Genomic DNA, 21424 nt, shown 5'->3' on the forward strand with positions numbered 1-21424 from the left:
TTAAAGTTGCCAGAATTTCTTCAGCACGTATCCGGGCCCGGCCTAACTGGTACGACATAAAAGCGTTAAGATGGTGCTCGAATTCTAAAAGTATCTTAATTCATACCGGCTTTGGGATTATAAGATGTATTGCTCCCAGAATAATATTCAACAACTGGAAAATTTTAAATTAAAAAAATGAGGAAACGGACTTATCGCAGCTCTAGCGCATACATGGGAATATTTCTCTGACATTTCGCGGATGTACAATGGACACATGTTTTAAACTCACTATAGTCATAAAATAAAATGAACTGTCATCCCTAAGTTCACGGTGAGCACATCGATTGCTAAATCAACAAGCTTATAGTACGGTTTTTCACAAGGTCAATCCAATGCTGAAGCATAGGTTGATATTAAGTTATCCCCATCCCCAGCAATCTATCAAACAGTCAATTGGTAACCGGATCACGTCTCGTATTCCCTATCCTAATTATGATGTAATTTTTACCGGTCTGCGCTATGTCGGTCAACGAATGACCGCCAATATCGACGTCGTCGGGAGTTCTTTAGTCGTATCGAAAAGTACCTAATGTAAAAAAAGAAAAATTGATGAGTTCGGTCGCAATCCTAACCACACACCAGGCAAAAGGGTAATGCAGCTTTTGGCTCACGTACGATCCCATAACGCTACTCGAGTTTATTATTCCGTTACGCGCCGGATCATCATTCGGCGCGCCATTTTTGGACATACATTTAAATATTATTAAATAATCGTAAATCGGTCGTCGTAAGGCGGGGGTGTCTTGAAGACAAATCAAATTATGAATCCCTTTATAAAGTCGATGAAATATTTCACAGCTATCAAATCAGTTCGATTCCTTCAAGTGTGAATTTCTATCAGCAAACCTAAGTGTACCAAAGAAAAAAATGGCCATCAGTAAGGTAATGAAGTAGAAAAAAGACAAATTTTAGTGACGAAAATGAGATTACTAATAATAACATGTGATTGTGTTCTCTAGATCGTGTTGATTACCGTTGCTCTCATCGGAATGTGCAGTGCGGGAATTGTTGTGCCGGCAGCAGCTCCAGTCGTCGATACCCGATACGATCCCCTGCCCCAGTACACTTATGCGTACAACGTTCAAGATGCGCTGACCGGCGACAGTAAGAGCCAGCAGGAAACCAGAGATGGAGATATTGTGCGAGGTTTGTATACCTAAAGGGTTCAAGAGTTCTTTGCCGGTTGTTGTTGTGCTTTATTTCGATTGGGTTCCCTATGGAAGTCAAGTGGGGTTTGATGATGTTAACATTACTAGCCGGTTGTCGGTGGTCTCATGTGAAAGAAGTCGGAACGAACGATGCCGTGCTCAAATTTCACTGAAGATAGTTTGAAATGAGCTTGACATAATTTTTTTAAAAGTGAGCCATCAAAGCCGATCGCGAGAAAATGTCACCTGTCGGCAGCAAATTAAGGGTTATAAGTTATAAGTCAAATGAAGAACTCGTGTTAAGAGTGTTCTTTCGGTTCTTAATAATATGTGGGTGACAGCTGAGGAACAGATAAATCTTGAAGCCCTATCCAGTGATCATTCTGGGAACATTGATGGCTGTTTATATTTATTGATATCACTAGGGAACAGCGTTTTTGGTGCCCATGTTTTAATAACTGCCTTTGGAAGATTTTGGCGTTCTCAATGATGCAGCATAGCACTCGAAGGGCTGTTATAATGCAAGATTGCACTTAATGTGCTGATACAGTGTAATTTAGCACTTGAATGCTGGAACTAAGCTATAAATATGCAAATCTTTAGTGCTTATGATTACTTGGGAAGAGCTGAAAGACAAAATCAGACAACTGATTCAATTTGTCAGATTTTGTCTATAAGCTATTCTCACGTAACCATTTAACGCTAAAGCTTTGCATATTTATAGCTCTATACCAGCATTCAAGTGCTAAATTACACCAAATCAGTACATCAAGTGCAATTTTACATTATAACAGCCCTTCGCTATGCTGCATCATATTAGAATTAAAAAAAACGGACACAAACACATACAGGATCTCAATAAAACTTGATGTTTCCTCGAAGAGATTCCTTTTTCATAACTCTAAGCGTACATCTTTCGAGGATATGATGACTAGCATCTTACAAATGCTAAAACCACCAACCCTCAGGAAGTGTACTATGTATGCCGTGACCGGGATTCGATCTCATACCCGCTAGCTTAGAAGACTTCAAGGCTATCCACTACGCCACGGGCTGTGGCTTTTAGCCACTCTTTGAAAATGCAACTATTTAGCATTTTATCAGCTTTGCACAAAATGCAACAGGGCTCTAAATCAGAATAACAAATGCAATATTTTCTAAGCATTAAATTGGCATCATAAAAGCTTGCTTTTATGCTTTTAAACACTATATAAGCACTACAATAGCATTATACTAAAGCACATTAGCATTGATTGATGCTGAATTAATACAAATTTGGGGCACCGGCTGCCAGAAATTTGAATAAAATAGGGCATTTTTTTAAGATTTAAAGCGGACCTTATAGGTCCACAAGCAGAGTTACTGAAAAATGTCCAAGCCATGGATGTCATAAATTCGATTCCAGGTCATCCACTTCAGCCGAAAAATAAAAAAAATCATGTAGAAAATTCAACCCGAGAGTCCCCTTAGTATGCATCAGCCAATATCAACATAAAATCCAAATTCAGTACCATGGCAGAAAAATGGAGACTAACAAAAATCGATTTGTTTCCCGCATGATTGTACCTCATTTGAACGCCATTTGCATTTTCACAGCATTTTGCTCGCCAACGCAATAGCATCAACCAAAGCAAATACAATGCTTTTATAGAGTTATACCAGTTTCTGCACTAAAGCAGCAGTTAATTTCGCCAAACCTGGCTCTCAGGGCTTATATGATGCACAGAATCAAGCTCTATAGCTGACGTGAGGGCAGAATTGGTGCTAGTTTCTAGTGCTTATAGTTACTTGGGCTGTTTTGTAGATATGGCGTGTGGACATTTCAAATCGGATCGATTTTGAGCATAATCGATAATTGATAACTGATGAACCAACAAACCTACATGGAAAACAAAAAATGATTTGGAATCTATTAATCACCCTCCGTTTCATCAAGAATTCAGATTTTTCCAGAAATATTGCGCTTTAAACAATAGATTTCTACAGTTTTTAGAAATTTCAATAGACAACAACAACTATTTCTTACATCACTGAAGAACGTATTTGAGTATTTGATATTAAATATTTTAATTCTTTCAAGAACTTTGCTGAGTACTTTGACTTTTGCTTTTAGAAATATCTGAGATTCAATTGGTTTAAAAGTTCCTAAAAATTTCGTCAAAACTCCTAAATTTTGCAGAATTTTGAAAAAATAAACAAAAAAAAATGTCTAAACCTTTTTCCTCTGAAGTCAAAATTAATCTTGGTCTTCGAGAAAGTTGATCTTTGAATTAAAAGCTTTAATTTACAAATCTTTGTAATGTTCTACAGTTTTGCCAAAACTGATCGTGTGATCATGTGAACAAAAATTTGCAAAAATTGATTACATGAAAAATACGAATTGTATATATTCGGAATCAGCACCCCCAAATGGGTCAAAATTATCTCGTAAGTAATTTGCACCTCTGAAAAATGTATTGTTGCCTTGTGTATTTTATAAGGGTGATCAGATATGTCTTTTGAACCTTATATGTGTAGGTGTTAAAATAATATTTGAACTTTACAACAAATGCATTAATGTTACTTACTTGTTTCAAACGACAGTTTTAGAATAAAATTTTATTTTTAAACTGCAACTCATAAATGAGTCTTGACTCAAACATACAGTCAGCGAAACTTTTTTTTGAAGAGAAATGTCTCCAACTGTGTAAGTTGAAATTTCAGGGACTAGATAAGAATAAGATTGATGTTGAAAAACATGCGAAAAAAAATTTCGCCTGGCGCAACCTGGCGTATGAAAGTTATACTGGTCGAGTGTCGAAGTCTATCGGAATGAAGGGAATTGTTCTCCCATGTGATCATCATAATTTTTTCGTGATCTATTGCCATCATTTCATCTTTAAAAAAAACGAACACACACATAAAGCTTAGTTCTTTTAGAAATGGGACAGTTACGAATGCGTGTATCTCAAAAACCTTTCGTTTGATCTAAAAACTTTCTATGAAGGAAATGAAGGTAGTATTATGATAATTCATGAAAAAATTTGAAAAAAAATATTTATCGTTTTTTTGTAAGAATAAATTCTACTTTATTCTTGGTACCTCCCATCGGCTAGCGCACACTTTTTTCAGTCATGATGTTGATCAGTTTTCCAAACTAATACTTCGTCTAATCTGTATTTTAGGTGGCTACACCCTCTTCTTTCAATTTCCGCTACTTTTCGGACCAACACTTCTCTTTTAAAAGAAACTGAGGGCAATTTAGTGGATACAGATGTTTCGAAATTAACAAATTTGATTATTTTTGAGCCACTTTTTGAGTGTTTTTAATGGAATTTCCGCTGGTAAAATCTGGCAATAACGAAGTTAAACCATGAGATCATGAGATTAAACTTAAAGTATAATCGGTTAGTATAGATCGTAGTTTGCGAAGGGTACATAAAAGATTACTCTTTTTAGGCTTTTAAAAACAGAGAAAACCATAGTTTTCGTTTTGAATATTGTTATTTCTTTCCACAGCAGCAGAATTTTGGCAAATCATAATATTTAATAAAAAATAACCAGCAAATACATACTTTAATATACTCGGGACCTTGCCACGAGCAGACATGGTAAAGGACTCAACCGCTGGAATTTGTTTAAAATAGGGTATTTCATAAGTTTTGTCGTTCATCAGGAATCATCTGTCCCATAGCCTCGGAACCGGCTATACAGCTTACGAGCTCTGGAACTAGCAAAAATTTAGTGTTTGAGTTGTGGTTTGAATGACTCCTTACCAGGCAACACTTTCAGCTTATCGGACAAAAAAAAATTTTGGAAATTTCAGCGATCTACCCTTAGTTTTTCGCTTTTTGAAAATTAAAAATGCTGGTATGAGACTTGATTCTCTGATAACACTTAGCCGAAGTTGCCGATCATATACTTCACTCCAATGCTTGATTTGAACTTTGTGGACATTTTTGACAGTATTTGCATACTTTTCCACCACTTACATACAGTAATTCTTCGAATAATCAACGGTTTTGTCAGCTATCAATTTGATTATGATGAATTTTGAATGAAACTGTGCAAAATAATTTTTTCCTTTTTCTTTTGCATCGTAAATATCTCAAAACCGCGTAATTTTTAAATTTTGAAAAAAATAGGCCGGATAGTACTTTTTACAGACAACAAATTGCTGCTAAAATTTTGAATATCCGATTACTAGTAAACGATCTATTAGCAAAAGAAAGTGTCCCATTTCTAAAAGAACTAAGCTTTATAGGATCTCAGTGAAAATTTCATGTTTCTTTGAAGAGATCTAATTATACTTAACTCTAAGGCGTACATCTTTCAAGGATATTATGGCTAGCATCTTACAAATGCTGAAACCATCAGACCACAGAAAGAGTACTATATGTGCCGTGATCGGGGTTCGATCTCATGGACTCTGGCTTAGAAGACTGGAACGCTATCCTCTAGGCCACGACCGGCGGCCAACTACTTACAGTAGTTGGGCCGTATTTTGGACATTTTAAGCAACAAAAAGTTTCGCTGACTGAATGTTTGAGTCAAGACCATGGGTCGCAGTTTCAAAATAGAAATAAGGCGTTGCCAAACATCGAACTTGGCTGGATGTCCAAATGCGGCAAACGCATCATTTCTCATCATAACCGACAACCCGTGCAGTATATGAGAAGGCAATGCAAATCAAACTGCTACATGATGTACACATTGTTTCTCAAGTTTAACCTTCATTGAAGGTTTCTTTTTTCACTATAATAAATTTTAAAATGCGTTTTTACTTTAACTTGTTGACTCGGAGCAAACAGAGCACCATTGATCGGGGCATGATGAGCATTTACTGCCGTAGAATTCAGCAGCGAACTCAACTCGATGAAGTCAACTGAATCATAGAGCTACAGCTTGACAGAGTTGGTCTATTGGTTTGGTGTCGGAGAGGTAATCAGAGGACTCGAGTTCGATTTCTGGTGGAGGCAGTTTTTTCCATTTTACTATACATGATTGATTATTTTGTTTGTGGCTTATTATGGCTAGTTACATCACCTGCCAAACAAAGCTTCATAAAAATAATGTAGGCGTGTGTGTGAATTTTTTTGTATTCTGCAAACACACAAATTATTTTGTTGTTGCTTTGTTTGATGGATGATGCGACTATTCATTCTTTTAGTGCAACAACCCAAATCATGAGTGGAAAAAAAATCTCTCGACTAGGAATCGAACCTGAGTCCTCTGAATAGATAATAATCCGACATTTTACCTCTAGTCCAACTTGTAAGATGAAATATGTCCAGATGTAGCTATTGACTTGACATGACTTCATCAGGGTGAAATTCGCTCCTAGATTCTACGGCAGAAATTGTTCATCGTGCCCCGATTAATGGTGCTTATACTGCCCCAGTGGGCATTTTAAAATGCATTTTTATTTACTTTTTCAAGTTTTCAAGTTGTTTTCAATTTGGTCCTATACAGTTATAACTTTAACTTATGCTTCTAAGTGTAACAAACTCGCGGCGAGTGAAAAACGAGAATTTTCGTATTTGGTCCGAAATGTGTTAAGATCTGAAAATAATAAATGGAAATTGAGAATTCATATTTTCATGGAGCTGATTGTTAACTAAATCTTCGACAAAACATTGGAAACAGAAAAAGAAATAAGACTAAACACAAATTACCTCGAAATAGCCATGCCAGTTTTTGGCAAGACTTTAGAGTGTTTTTTCACTATTTTTTTCTTCTAAATTTATTTGTTTTTATAACAGAATGCAGTTTAAAGCTAAGTGAGTAAACAACTAATTAAACACCTTTTATGGTGAATGTTTTTGCATGGCAAAATTTTCAAAATGTGCTAAAAGTGTGAAAAATTTATACCACTTTTTACCAACACCAGTAAACTTGCTCTAAGAGAAGCTCAATCGCAGAAATGAAATAACGACAATTCTTACACTTGGTTCGCAATTTGTGAACAAATAGCGTTTTCGATTATAAGCAGTGGCAATCTAGTTCTCCACAAGTTTGCTCTAACTGCTGTTTATTTTATTCATTTCATTTGTTTATTATTTTTACCCTCATCTCTCTTCATTTGTTGAATTTGTTTGTTTTTAAAACATCCTGAAATTTGCGAACTGCCTTAGCAATTGATAAACAAGCATTTGAATTCGTATTTTGTATCCTTTATGATCAAGAAAACTCGTTAAAACCGTCAAAATAGAGACTGATCAATGTCACCCCAAAGCATGAAGGAATTTAAAATAGTCTAATAAATTTCTAGGAGTCCAGTAATGGTTTTAAAAATATGAAGCATGCCACTTTCCGCTTAACAGAAAAAATAATAGAAAAATATTGAAAAAAAGTGATCAATCTTACCCCGGAGTACATCTTTTTAGTTGTTCATTGGGGAAAAAAGCATTGCATAATATCTGAAGTATTACAGTCTGAGCGCAGAAAGTCTAAAAAGCCAAGTTATCATAGAGCATCTAGAGCTTTTTACAAGCTACGAAATTTTTTGAAACTGTTATAGTTCATCTATAACTTGAACAAGAATTTGAATAGAAACGGAAATCCGCAGTATTTTTTTTAAATAATCACATGGAACATGTCATTCTTCCCATACGTTCCGTCGTCATACCATTTCCACACATTTACAAACGGTCATGTAGGAGTCTTTTGCAAAATTACAGATATAATGCTGAACAGGTTACCTCTTATTAACCAGTTCACATGATTCGGATAATGTCATTATGCTTCGAAATAACCTAAACCGCTTATCAGCATTAATGCCATTAGCGGCTAAAAGTGTACGATAAGAGCGGTTAGCGAACTTGCGCACCGAGCTACGGAAGACTTTTGCCGCCATTTCTCTCACATAAGTAGATACGAACTCATCTGTAGGCTGTGCCCATTCGAACCATTTTCGATAAGACCGCTTAAATTCATAGCCATTCAACAAACCAATCCCGTTCCCTATAGGCATACGGATCTGGTTTTTCTTCCGACTTGCAATTGCCAAAGACTAGCAATTTAGCGACTTGATCATGGTTTTTCCAACTCAGTATCAATATTTACAAACAAAAAAAACTTTTTTTAAATCAACCTAGTATTAAATTTTGAATATACAATGGTTCAAATCGAAGTTTAATTTCGTATTTGAATGATACAAATTAAGAATCATCATCCAGTTTAACTTTAGTCAACATTTTTAGCTCAACAGACAACAACCGGCAATTCAACCCTTAATGTGCTTTTAACGAAACTTCACCAGAAGCAACTCGAGAAGCTTTTGCGCCTCCAAAAGCTAGAGCTTCATCAGCTTAACGAAAACTTATTTCATCCCACCTTACTTGCAGGCTCTTACTCGTTGGTCGAACCAGACGGTACGGTGCGCACGGTGATCTACACGGCCGATCCGATCAACGGTTTCAATGCGGTCGTCCAGCGAGGCCCTCTGGTACACAAGACGCTGGTGCCGGCTGCGGTCGTTCCTGCCCCAGGGCCCCTAGTGACACCCGTCGGACGTGTGCTTGGTTGAGCGAACTTTCAACCGTTCGTTCGTTCATTCGTTTGTCTCGAAAACGAACGAGAAAAACAGCGCTGCTCAAAAATACTTTACGTTTCGCGATAGACTGACTACTAGCACCTGTTCAATGTTTTTTTATGTTTTGATGGCTATTAGTGAATAAATATTAAACCTACAAAGTAAATTTGAGTTTTTATAAAAGTAATTTTATTTTGTTTTTTAAAATACTAAATAAAAATTGAGAAAAAAATAAAAAGAAAGAGAACGCCATCGATTGATTGAAATCAGTCAATGGATAAATAAGTCACATTATTCTGCTTGTGCGAGGTTAGGTCACTCCACTCGTTCGAAAGCTATTAAGCCAAACGAGGCTTGTAATAGGGTAACGGACTTATTTTAGACCACGGGACCTATTTTGGACCACCTTGTCTAGCTCTCTTATAAGCAACTAATAATTAAAAAAATAGTGCATTACATTAAGGGCCCGGGCTTCAACAATGATTGCTAAAAAATTTCTTGATTATTTGTTTTATAAAAGAGCTAGACAAGGTGGTCCAAAATTGGTCCTCTGGTCCAAAATAAGTCCGTTACCCTATTTATTTGAAGCTTAAGGATTTTAGGTATTTTAGGATTTTAGCCCACTACAAAGAGGTCGTTCTGCAAAACAACAATTTTACCAATTCGGAAAACACACAAAATAAGAAAATTTTACATTACCTTCTAAATACTTTAACTTATAACCAGGGACCGAAAACAGCACGAACACAGTAAGTGCAACACAATTTGATGACACAGCACATCCGAAACGAAGCTGTGCTGTGTCTGTGTTGATCTACTTTTGTTGCGTGTCGGCCGAAACACAGCACAGTATGCGACACAGTTGACGACACAGTGTTTTCGTGTGCCGGTCCCGATACGATTATCATTGTTGCTCCTGCCAGCTAGCTTTTTTTCAATTCGTCGCCTACTTGCTAGCAGCCGAACTAGATAATTTTTTTTCTTTTGCTTTTCCTCGACACAGTGTGAGTGAAGAGCTTCGCCATTGAAAATACGGAGAAAAGCTGTCCAGTGAAGTGCGACGGGTGAAAAATAGCCGTGCTCGTAGCAACACTGTGTTGCGTGCTGAGCTCAACTGTGTTATCCTCGACACGACACAACTGGGAACTGTGTCGTGTTGATTTGATGCAACACAACACAATTGAAGTGCTGTGCCAAACCAATTTTTTTTTCTGTGAATTTAACATTTTGATGTCATTCTTCCCTATATGTGCCAAACCAAAATGTCGCACACAAAAATTTATGTGTCAGCACTCCAGGATTTGTGTTGCACGATATGTACTGTGTTGTGTTTGTGTTTTTTGTCGGTCTCTGCTTATAACTGAAAAAAAAAGAAAATTGTACCACGCGTCTGTATGACTCGGAATACAAAAGAATAAAAAATGAGATTAGAACTAAACTGCATTTGATGAAGTAGTATTTCAACAATTTGATTACTAACAGCTTACATAATCCTAAGAATTTGTGGAATAATATCAGTGAAATTATTTTTAACGAGCAATCATCTTTTGCTATAAATATAAATGATGTCATATCAAGTGACGAAATGACAATCGCTGAAATTTTTAACAATTTTTTTATCAACATAAGTGGATAAATTACCACCAATTGGTTGGAGCCCGAAACTGGTTTCGAAGTTCCTGATTCAGAATACTATTTGTCCGACAAAATTGATAGTCTTAATAAAAAAGCGCAACTGCAATTGATGGTATATCAACTAAGTTCTTGAAAAAATACAAAAAACAAGTATATTCATAAATACACAGATCTTGTTAATGAAAGCATAAATTCGAACTCGTTTCCAGATGTTCTGAAATGCTCAAAAGTTATTCCTGTCTTTAAAAGTGGTGATTAAACGAATAAAACTAACTATAGGTCGATTTCCGTTCTGAGTGCTCTCTCGAAACCCTTCGAAAGATTATTATTTGACCAAATAGAATAGAATTTAGCATGAATGCTCATTAGGACTAGGAATGATGAAAAATGTTTTTAAATTTTCGGATGACCCCTTCTGAAGGGGGTCGTCCATACAAGACAAATATTGTTTACGCGATATTGACGTTATTTTTCGTCGGATTGTGATGAAAATTTGCACATAAGTGTTTTGAGAGATGAGAAATTGGTTTCAGGTATTTGATTTCGGGTCAGGGGTCGACAAAAGGGGTCGTCCATATCAACTGTTTAATATTGTTGCGATATTGGCGTTATTATACATCGGATTGAGATGAAAATTTGCAAATAGGAGTTTTGAGTGACGAACAATCAATTAAAGGTATTAAATGTGGAGTCAGCGGTCAACCAAAGTCGTCCAAACCGTCCATATTAACTATTCACTGTTTTTGCGATATTGACGTTATTTTGCATCGGATTCAGATGAAAGTTGGCACACGAGAGTTTTAAGGGACGGGCAATCGATTTTAGGTAATGAATTTAGTAGAGGGGGCTGGTAAAAGGGGTCGTCCACATTACATTTCAATATTTTTGTGATATTTACATTATTATACATCAGATTGTGATGAAAATTTGCACACAGGAGTTGTTAAGGATAAACAATTGAATCCAATTAGGTCGGCCAAAGGGATCGCCCATATTAACTGTTAAATGTTTTTGCGATATTGGCGTTATTATACACTGGGATGAGATGGAAATTGGAACATAGGAGTTTTAAGGAACGATAAATTGATCCCAATCATCCATTTTCGGGTCAGGGGTCGTCCATATTACCTGTTCACTGATTTTACGATACTGACGTTATTGTACATTGGGTTGCAATAAAAATTCACGTATGTGAGTTTTAAAAGATGGGCAGTCGATTTCAGGTATCAAATTTTGTAAAAGGAGTCGGCCAAAGAGGTCGTCCATATCCTGTTTACTATTTGCGATATTTACGTTATTATACACCAGATTGAGATGAAAATTGGCACATGGGAGTTTTAAGGACGAACAATTGATTCCAACAATCCTATTTCGGGGCAGGGGTTGGCAAAAAGTGTTGTTCATATCATATTTTAGCAATAATGACGTTATTATAAATTAGATTCAGATGAAAATTTGCAAACGGAAGTTTTCAGGAACGGATCATCGATTTCATGTATCAAATTAGGTGTAAATGGTCTACAAAAGGGGTCGTCCTTATTTACTTGGTGTCTTAAGATACGGGCGATTTTATGGATGTAAAAATTAATGCACGGGGGATTTTTTAATGAAGACGAATCGATCCGTATTGTGAAATTATGAGTTAAAAGTTCATGCATATCGATGAGGAAAATTTGAGCAAAGCTATTTATTGAGAATTTATTATATTTCATTTCGGATAATCGTGCAACGAAAAGCGTCAATCTCATGAACTAGAAATAGTTTTTCGCGACATTTTTGAAACTTATACGGGTAAACGTACAAATTGAAGAACAGGTTTTGGAAAGGAAAAGATATGCTGTTAATGGGGGTGGGTTTCCGACTTTTTAATAAGAATACTGTTACTGAAAAGGTATTTTTGTTGATTCAATGTAGAGATTATTTTACTTTGTTTGAAAAAAATCATCTTATTTTAACACATTTTCATAATTGCTTGCGAAACGAAGTTCGTAGGGGATCAGCTAGTATTCTAATAACATTTTTCAATCAAAATCATATGGCATTGAACCTACAAAAAACAAACTTTATAATTTTTAACTTGCAAAGACAATCAGAAAAGTTCCGATTTTTGTGAACGGTATAGCAATTGAGCAGGTCTCTAAAGTTAAATACCTTGGACTCCTAATTGATGAAAATTTGCGATGGAATGAACATATACCCCGAGTAAGCTCCAAAGTCACCTCATATATTTTTGTATTGAAGAAAGTACGACGTTTACTTTCCGAAAAAAATGCTTGGAAAGTATATTACGCTTACATACACCCGCACTTTGCTTACATGAACAGTATATGGGGATGTGCTGCTTCTGTACATCTAAAACCTCTTTTTGCATTACAAAAAAGAGCTTTGAAAATTGTTAAAAGTCTTCCAATTTTGAAAATCCATGAAAATCCTGAAAAAAATTAAGTCGAATTGGAAGGTTGGAAGGTTGAACGTTTTGCTATATATTTTTGAATGAACGGTTGGCCAAGTGTGCACTATTTCGAATGGACCGGCTCAATGTGGACTATAGTACAAATCGTCAATCGAATCAACTCTAGCCCGAATGGACGTTACGTCGTATAGACGTTAGGCAGGGTTGTCAAGCCAAATGGACGTTAGGCCGAATGGACGTTAGGCCGAATGGACGTTAGGCCGAATGGACGTTGAAGGTTGAATGGGCAATAGGCTGACGGTAAGTCGATGGTTTATAAGACCTTATAGACACAAGGATTCTCAGAAGATATTGAATATAAAGCCGAAGATTATTTGTGAAAAGTTGATACAAATAACATGGAACCTAATGCACCGCTGAACAGAACCGAAAACAAACCTCTCCGGTGCTCCGACCCATTTCTTAAAACTTCTGATACTCCGGGATAAAAAACCATACAATCCGCCGACATCATTCTGTTTGTAAAATTCTAACATAGATGGCAACAGCGGCAAGATCATCGTGAAGGCTAACAGATCCAGTAGCAGTGAGAAAAATATCAGGTATGCCGTCGGATGAGCCGGGTGATAGCATTGATTGCCTTTGAAAACTGAAGCACCTTTTCGACATGTTTCTGGCTCTTGGAAGTTTTGGCTAAGTTGTTGTTTTCGGTTGTCGAACCTATCAAGGATGATCGTTTTTTGATGGCTGAACCGATTGTTGTATAAGTCATTTTGATGAGGTGGGTGCCGTGGTAAAAGTCCTCCACTGTTGACGATCCGGAGCCAGCGTCTTCACTTGGTCCCAGTCAAGATTCTCGTCGACAGTTCGGATTTCGGCGGCTAGGCTTCGCCGCCACGAATTTCTGGATCTGCCTCTTTTTCGATGTCCTTCTGGATTCCATTCTAGCGCCTCTCTGCAAATCTCGTTCTCATCTTTTCGCAGCGTGTGCCCAATCCATCTCCACTTATGTTCACGATTCTCTAGCGCCTTTTGATGACCCCGGCGATGTAGTTCCTCATTCGAGATCCAGTTGCCAGGCCACCAAGCGCGGATGATATTCCGCAGACAGCGGTTTACAAATACTTGCAGTTTTCGCGTCGTTACCGCATATGTGCACCAAGTTTCGCACCCGTACAGCAATACGGATTTGACGTTTGAGTTGAAGATTCGGATTTTCGTTCGTAGAGAGATTTGACGTGACCGCCAGATGTTTCGGAGACTCGCAAACGCAAATCGGGCCTTTCTGATCCGGTTTTCGATGTCTTTTGTACCACCATCAGGCGTTATCTGGCTACCAAGATACTGGAAGCACTCCACTTTCTCAACTTGTTGCCCAGCTACCATGAAACTAGAGGGAATTCCTGTGTTGATCTCCATCGACTTGGTCTTTCCGACATTGACTTTGAGACCTGCTGCCTTGGAGCTTTCGGTAAGGTCGTCGAGTTTGCTCTGAATATCCGGTTGTGTTTGGGCGAGCAAAACAATATCGTCAGCCAGGTCAAGGTCGTTCAGTTGCTCCATTGTTGAAGAATTCCACGGCAATCCACAGTGGTCCAAAAGGGCTTGAAATGGAACTTTTTTCCTGGTGACTTTGTCTTTCATTTTAGCTATTAGATGTCTTCAGAACATTTACTAGTAAGATTGTTTCCCATAACGTGAAAGTATCAAAAATAAGTCACAGCCTACTACGATAAAAATAAAAACACTAACTTTTTTGTTTGAAGAGATAGAGACCAAATTTGTTCTACAAAGTTGTAGATATCATTAAAATATGAAACTTTGCTGAAATAACAAGAGCTTTATCTCTATTCAGTGCAAAGTTATAAAGCTTTTAGTTCAAAACATACTTAAAATTTGTTTTTTGTACTTAACTATTGTAAATTTTGAACTTACATAAATATGATGTTCACAACATTTATTGCGATACTCAATACAAACATTTTGCACTAGATCGTGAGTCTCTACGACTTTGTCTTCCGAAGTTATCGCAATTTCAAGTTTTATTTTTACTTAAATTCACGAATTTCTAGGGTAAAATGGGGCAAGTGGATCTAAAAACTAAATACCACATCTTGAAGTATAATTCAAGTACTACAAACTTAGCCAAAAACTACTTGTCTCCACGCGCCCGTTTTTGAGTACGGTCGGCATAAATTTGTTGAATTCTTAGATTTTAACGAGAAAATAGAGTTTTATTGTCATCGTTGAAATAAAAACATGCCTAAAATGCACATAACTTTATCAGTTTTCAACTGAAATCATCAAATAGCACATCAAAACGCATTGAAATTTTATCACCTTTTCAAATTTAATATTTAAAAAAAAATTAACAAGAAGCATTTCCAGTTAAAACCGTAAAAACGCTTTAAAAATTGTTTAAAGGTACAAACGGTATCCTCAAAAATTCTCTAAAAAATACCATTCAATAGCTCGTTTGTTGTTGCAACTTTCATTTGAAGACATCAAAACAAATAGTTCATTCCTTGAGAAGATATGACAGAATTATTAACAATCAATCTCTATTTTCTCGTTAAAATCTAAGAATTCAACAAATTTATGCCGACCGTACTCAAAAACGGGCGCGTGGAGACAAGTAGTTTTTGGCTAAGTTTGTAGTACTTAAATTATACTTCAAGATGTGGTATTTAGTTTTTGGATCCACTTGCCCCATTTTACCCTAGAAATTCGTGAATTTAAGCAAAAATAAAACTTGAAATTGCGATAACTTCGGAAGACAAGGTCGTAGGGACTTAAGATCTAGTGCAAAATGTGCGTATTGAGTATCGCAATAAATGTTGTGAACATCATATTTATGTAAGTTCAAAATTTACAATAGTTAAGTACAAAAAACAAATTTTAAGTATGTTTTGAACTAAAAGCTTTATAACTCTGCACTGAATAGAGATAAAGCTCTTGTTATTTCAGCAAAGTTTCATATTTTGATGATATCTACAACTTTGTAGAACAAATTTGGTCTCTATCTCTTCAAACAAAAAAGTTAGTGTTTTTATTTTTATCGTAGTAGGCTGTGACTTATTTTTGATACTTTCACGTTATGGGAAACAATCTTACTAGTAAATGTTCTGAAGACATCTAATAGCTAAAATGAAAGACAAAGTCACCAGGAAAAAAGTTCCATTTCAGGCCCTTTTGGACCACTGTGCAATCCTCGGTTCGGTTCACAGTCAATCGATCCAGTAAGAATTTCATACATTACGATTAGAAAAAGTAGCGGTGATAAGATACATCCTTGTCTCCAGTCTTGAAAAATTTCAACAGCACACATTGAAATTGATACCAAATTTTCTTCAGTCAAAATAAATACAAACGACTACTACTTTTTTTCCGTTTCCGTTTACCTTCAATGATATGACAAATGGTTCACTATCTTGTTTGTTTTTTTCTATTTTCTTTGTCGCTTTCATTTCCGTTCAAAATACACCGACAGAGTTCATTTACAGTTGTCAGTTCATCCAAGATATCAGTGAAAATTTGAAATCGAGAATATCGCCTGTCAGAAGATTGAGTGAAAATTTTCAACAAACCTTGTTGACACGAAGCATTGATCGAAATTAAACTTAGGGTAGTCAAGATGTTATGGAATTAGGCGCGGAATCCATTCGTATTTCAACACGTTGAAATCGGGTAACTTCCAGAGTGCATTCAACCAGGTAATAAATTTATCAGTTTATTCGAAAATTGAACTTAAATTAATGATTTTTTTGAAATTTTCCAGGCGTGTGGTGCTTGCTCGCAAACCTACCTCAAATAGGAAAACTAATTCTTCCCCCAGCGGGTGAACAGCTGACTAAAAGTGAAGTACCGAAGACTTCCCGTGATTCCTGTTGCTGGTGGATGTCGTCGTCTGAAAACGGGGAGAAATCCCTCGAATATTGACCCCCCTCTCCCACCAGCCGAGCCTGAACATTTGGTGCTGGGAAACAGAAGAGATATTTAAATAGATACCGGAAAAAGGCCAATTGATTTTGTAGCAACCAGAGAGATAAATCTACTGTTCGGTTCAACTATTTTGCAGTGGAACTGAGAAATTCATGAATTAGAAAATGCATATTGATAAAGATTAATAAAATCAAATGGTATATAAGTTTAAGTCTCTCTTTTATAGGTATTAAAAAAAAATCTAATACCTAGTTTTTGTAATGTACTTCTTACTTAGTTCTGGCAAAATGGACTTCAAAACTGATTCCAAACCTAAAATTTATAAATCAGGATAAAGGATTATGTTACATCATCAATTTTACTAAACAGTACGGATCCGTACTAAATGTACGGAAAGAACAATCTTTGTTTTAAAATAAAAAAAAAGCTTCATCCGTTGGGCTTATCGCTCTTTAAAATGGTTTTTTATGTTCGATTTTCTCGGTTCGGTTTCAAAAACCATAGATTGCAATTGCTTGTTACTCGGTTTTCTTATCCTGGGGAAATTTCCTTCCCGGCATCGATGAAAATAAAACAAACGGCGCCGGTAATTGTAGCGTATGCTGAAAATTTTGTTTGCTTGTCAACAATATCAGATAGATGACATTTATAGGAATGATTATATTCTTCTTTCACTTTCACTCAGATAACCATGAAAATGATAAAATCGAATGTTCATTTTCAGTGAGGGCAGTCAACGAATGAGTGTGGGAAGGACTGGAAAAAAACAATTTCGAACTTGATGGAGGTGTGGATTTCATGAACCCACCCTTTGTTTGTTTATTAAGAGGCGCGAAAAATATCTGGGTGACTGTGATGTTTTCTCAATATTTGGAGCTATCAGCTTCATGAAATTGAAATTTTTCAAGACTGCTTGTCTCACTCCAGCAGTTACCGGGATTGGTTCGAACAAGACACCGTCGTGCAAGACCTTGCTCAAAAATGCCTCGTATTGTGCTTCGATGAGATGGACTATAGTTGCTCTGAGACTCCACGTCGCCTTAGAACCGCTCAGATGTTTTCGTGTTTAATTCGGTCGAATGCTTTTTCGAAATCAACGAACACCAGAAGAAGAGAGTCCTAGAATTCGTTGATTTGTTCCAGTATGATTCGTAGCGTTGTGATGTGGTCCACACATGATCGTCCGATTCGGAATCCAGCTTGTTGCCGCCGGAGTGTAGCATCGGTTTTCTCCTGGATCCTGTTCAGGATCACTTTGCAGAGTACTTAGAGGGTTGTACAGATCAAAGTTATGTCTCGCCAGTTAGTCAGGTCTCCTTTCTTCGGGACCTTTACGAAAATACCTTGCATTAAGTCGGCCGGGAATGTTGCAGTATCCCAAATGTCAGCGAAAAGATGGTGCAACATTTGTGCTGACAGGGCAGGGTTGGCTTTCGGCATTTCAGCAGGGATGTAATCGATCCCAGGTGCTTGGCTGGATTTCATGCTTCTGATTTTTTTTAAACGGACACACACATATAGGATCTCAGTGAAACTTCATGTTTCTTTGAAGAGATCTAAATTCTACTTTAGGCTAGAGCGTACATCTTTCAAGGGTTTAATGGCTAGCATCGTACTAATGCTAACAACACCAGCCTACATGATTGCCGCTTCTATTTCAGCCAGCTTCCGAGTTGATGCCGTTATTGTTACTTACTGTTGGCCCTTTGAGCTGCGGGTTCTGTTGGCCATCGCTATTTGTGACTCGGAAGAGTTGTTCAAAATGCTCAGTCCAACGCTTAAGCTGATCTGTTCGATCGGTCAATAACTGACCTGCTCGATCTTTTAGCGGCATTCTAGCATTAGTCCTTGCACCACTAAGGCGGCAAAAAATGTTATAAAGTAATCGAATATTTCCATTGGCGGCTGCTCTTTCTCCCTCCTTGGCTAGGGATATTGCAGTTTGCTGGATATTGCAGAAAACTTATAAAATTTGTCATCCTGATACATGGAATGTTCCCAAGAAAACACAAAATTTTTTAACTTTATCACTAACCCGAACAGTTATTTTTGATAACTCTCATCCCAAAAAATGACTTAAAATAGAAACAAATCCACTTGTTTCTGCGTAACAAAGCTAACTCTGTGAAATCAATTTCAGCAAAAATTTATTACACTTGAAATTGCATCCTTTACTAAATGTACAACAGTTGAAACCAATATGTACACTTCAGAGCAATTTGAAATTTTCAGAGACATGAATTTTGTGAACTGTAATGACACACGATAGGATATCAGATTCATTTGATTCATTTAAATGCTTTTGATTCTTATAATAACCATGATGAGGACTGATTTTTTTATATTTATTTGTGACACTTGTGACACGACTGATTAATTGAAAACATTATTGAACACACCATTTTTATTTTTATTTTTTGAACATGACTTTAGCGTTTCTACACCCATAACGATTTTGTGTAGGATGTTTTTCAATCATTTTTATAAAAGGTGATGAAAACCTTAAAAAAATCGAGTTCGTCTAAATATTCAATGATATGAATGTGATGGAACATTCAAATCAATGAAATAAGTATTAAATTTTCTGAAAAGCTTGAAATTATGACCGAGAAGACGGGGAATTTCTTAAAGTGCACGTTTGATTTAACAATAAATGAATATTTATGTTAATTTTTTTCCTGACGTTTCTACACTTCTCATGCATCTTGTTGCCAACATTGAGAGTAAACAGAGGTTCAGGAGTTATATTTTGTTGGACACAATTTAACCCTTTTTTATGAAGTTTAACGCATTCTACAAGAATTAAATTAATTTATCCATATTTCAATCTAAAGAAATCTAATGCTGCAAACCAGCAATTTTGGAACGCGTGTTTTCGAAATTAGCTTTTGAATCTGATCCTAAGCTTCTCTTATTTTTTTAACCAGTTACACTCCAAAACCAATCAGGTAGGCAAAATAGTGTTTGCCAATCATTATCATCCTATCAAAGAAAATCACCACCAAGCGATCACCCATCATGCGCTGATTATGACGACACAACTCTAGGATAATTAATCCGTAACCCAGCAGCAGCTCACACGGATAAGGAAATTATTATCGATCGAAAGAACCGAACCGAACGACAACATGTCACTCAGCCAATGGCGTTCGGCCTGCAAGAATGTTTCTATGCCCCATTGTATCGCGTAAACCAGACCTTTAAACACAAAGTCGTATGTCGCCGATTGACCGTGTATGAATTGGTGGCCGGTTTTTACCATTCTGGTAGAATAGGATTTCGACACATCTCCTCTGCCTTCAGTCAACTGACACGGAGAATGGTCTTGGTGGTGCTCTGCTAGGCTCATTTTCAATGGTCAAACGAAAAAGTGGTCCATTTTAATTAGACGTTTTCCGAGGCATATATTACCATTTTCGAGCAATGCTGGGATTGACTCCGCACTCGGTATGGGTTTGTAATGACCATCATGACCAGAAGACATTGCTGCTGCACTTCTTGCAACCTGCCACTAGTGGGCATATTTAGACGTGTCGCCTAGCGAGGGGTGCGTTCGACCTGACCGACCACTTTTGAGGTTATGATTAGTGCAAACTATTCGTAAACGCCTTATTAGCTGGAAATTGCAGTTTCAAGATCGGCTCATGTGAACTGGTTACTTCAAATCGGATCAAAAGAATTATTACGAGTAGAGATAAAAAACAGATCACAAAAAGATAGCTTTGTCACTTCTAATAACACCAGTCATTAGCAGATATAAATTAGAATAAATTATTCATGAGATCGCTGAAGGAGAATTGACCAAGTCCAAGCCAAAGAATCGTCCATGTTCCGGTTACGTAATTTTGCTCTGGATTCTCAAGCTGGCTCTCGTAGCAAAAATGCTCTTGTCACTCACATGCGAAATTGGTAATTTTATTGAAGCATGATTTATGGAACACATTCATTAGATTACAGTCTCGGTACAGGGAAATCTATGGTAGGCAGCATTGATTTAATGAAACCACTTTTTAGCGAATATTGATAAGTTTTCCGATTGGCCACGGACCTAAACTTATGCAGACTCGGTGTCGGGATTCTGGTCGCGTTCTTGTCTGTGGTCCGGTAGTTCAAAGTTGCGCCAACAGCGCATGCGCAGAGGCAGCTCAGAGTCACGTGGCCCCTCATTTACTGGACTCGAGACTTAAGACCCAAGAATCAGCTGTTCGCCTACCGGTGGGTATCATTAACCGCCGCCCCGTATGGAACAGGTATTCATTTTCATTCACAAAGACTACGGCCAAGATCGGAGGACCAAGAATATCTATGCCTTTATTGCCGGTTGTCGAGAAGTCACACACAAGTCCATTCGTCGTGGCGGGGCGGGTAGGGTAGGAATGCAAGAAAAAAGCTGGCCGCCCGGCTCAATTGAACTCGACGGCTCACAGAACCTGTTGTTGTTTGTGGATGCTGTGCATGTCTGTCTGTCTGTAGGTATTTGGCACTCAGTGGCAGTGGCCGCCGCACATTGAGTGCAAATTTTAAAAGAGAAAAATTTAATACAGAAAACCGTTGAAAGATTAAATGTAATTTAACCCAAAGCTTATTATATTTTATACTAGCTGACCCAGTGTGCTTTGCTACCCCTTGCTTGGAAAAATTAGGTGCGTTAAAATTATTATAATTCAAATATACTTCCTTTTAAATTAAATTTCAAAATTATTTATAGCGAAGGTTGAAGGAGCCACCCTT

General features: G+C 37.1%; 2 protein-coding genes across 5 annotated transcripts in view; both read left to right on the forward strand.

Moving 5' to 3' along the window:
* Window positions 1-21424, forward strand: part of LOC129756095 (neurobeachin-like protein 1) — a 260283-nt gene that overhangs the window by 152438 nt on the left and 86421 nt on the right. The window lies entirely within an intron of this gene.
* Window positions 619-8856, forward strand: LOC129756099 (cuticle protein 19.8-like). Its single transcript, XM_055752857.1, has 4 exons — window positions 619-632; window positions 841-924; window positions 1002-1188; window positions 8516-8856. The coding sequence occupies exons 2-4, from the start codon at window positions 910-912 to the stop codon at window positions 8695-8697; spliced, it is 384 nt and encodes a 127-aa protein (XP_055608832.1). The 5' UTR covers window positions 619-632; window positions 841-909; the 3' UTR covers window positions 8698-8856.

This window comes from Uranotaenia lowii, chromosome 3 (assembly GCF_029784155.1).
Source record: "Uranotaenia lowii strain MFRU-FL chromosome 3, ASM2978415v1, whole genome shotgun sequence".
NCBI lineage: Eukaryota > Metazoa > Arthropoda > Insecta > Diptera > Culicidae > Uranotaenia > Uranotaenia lowii.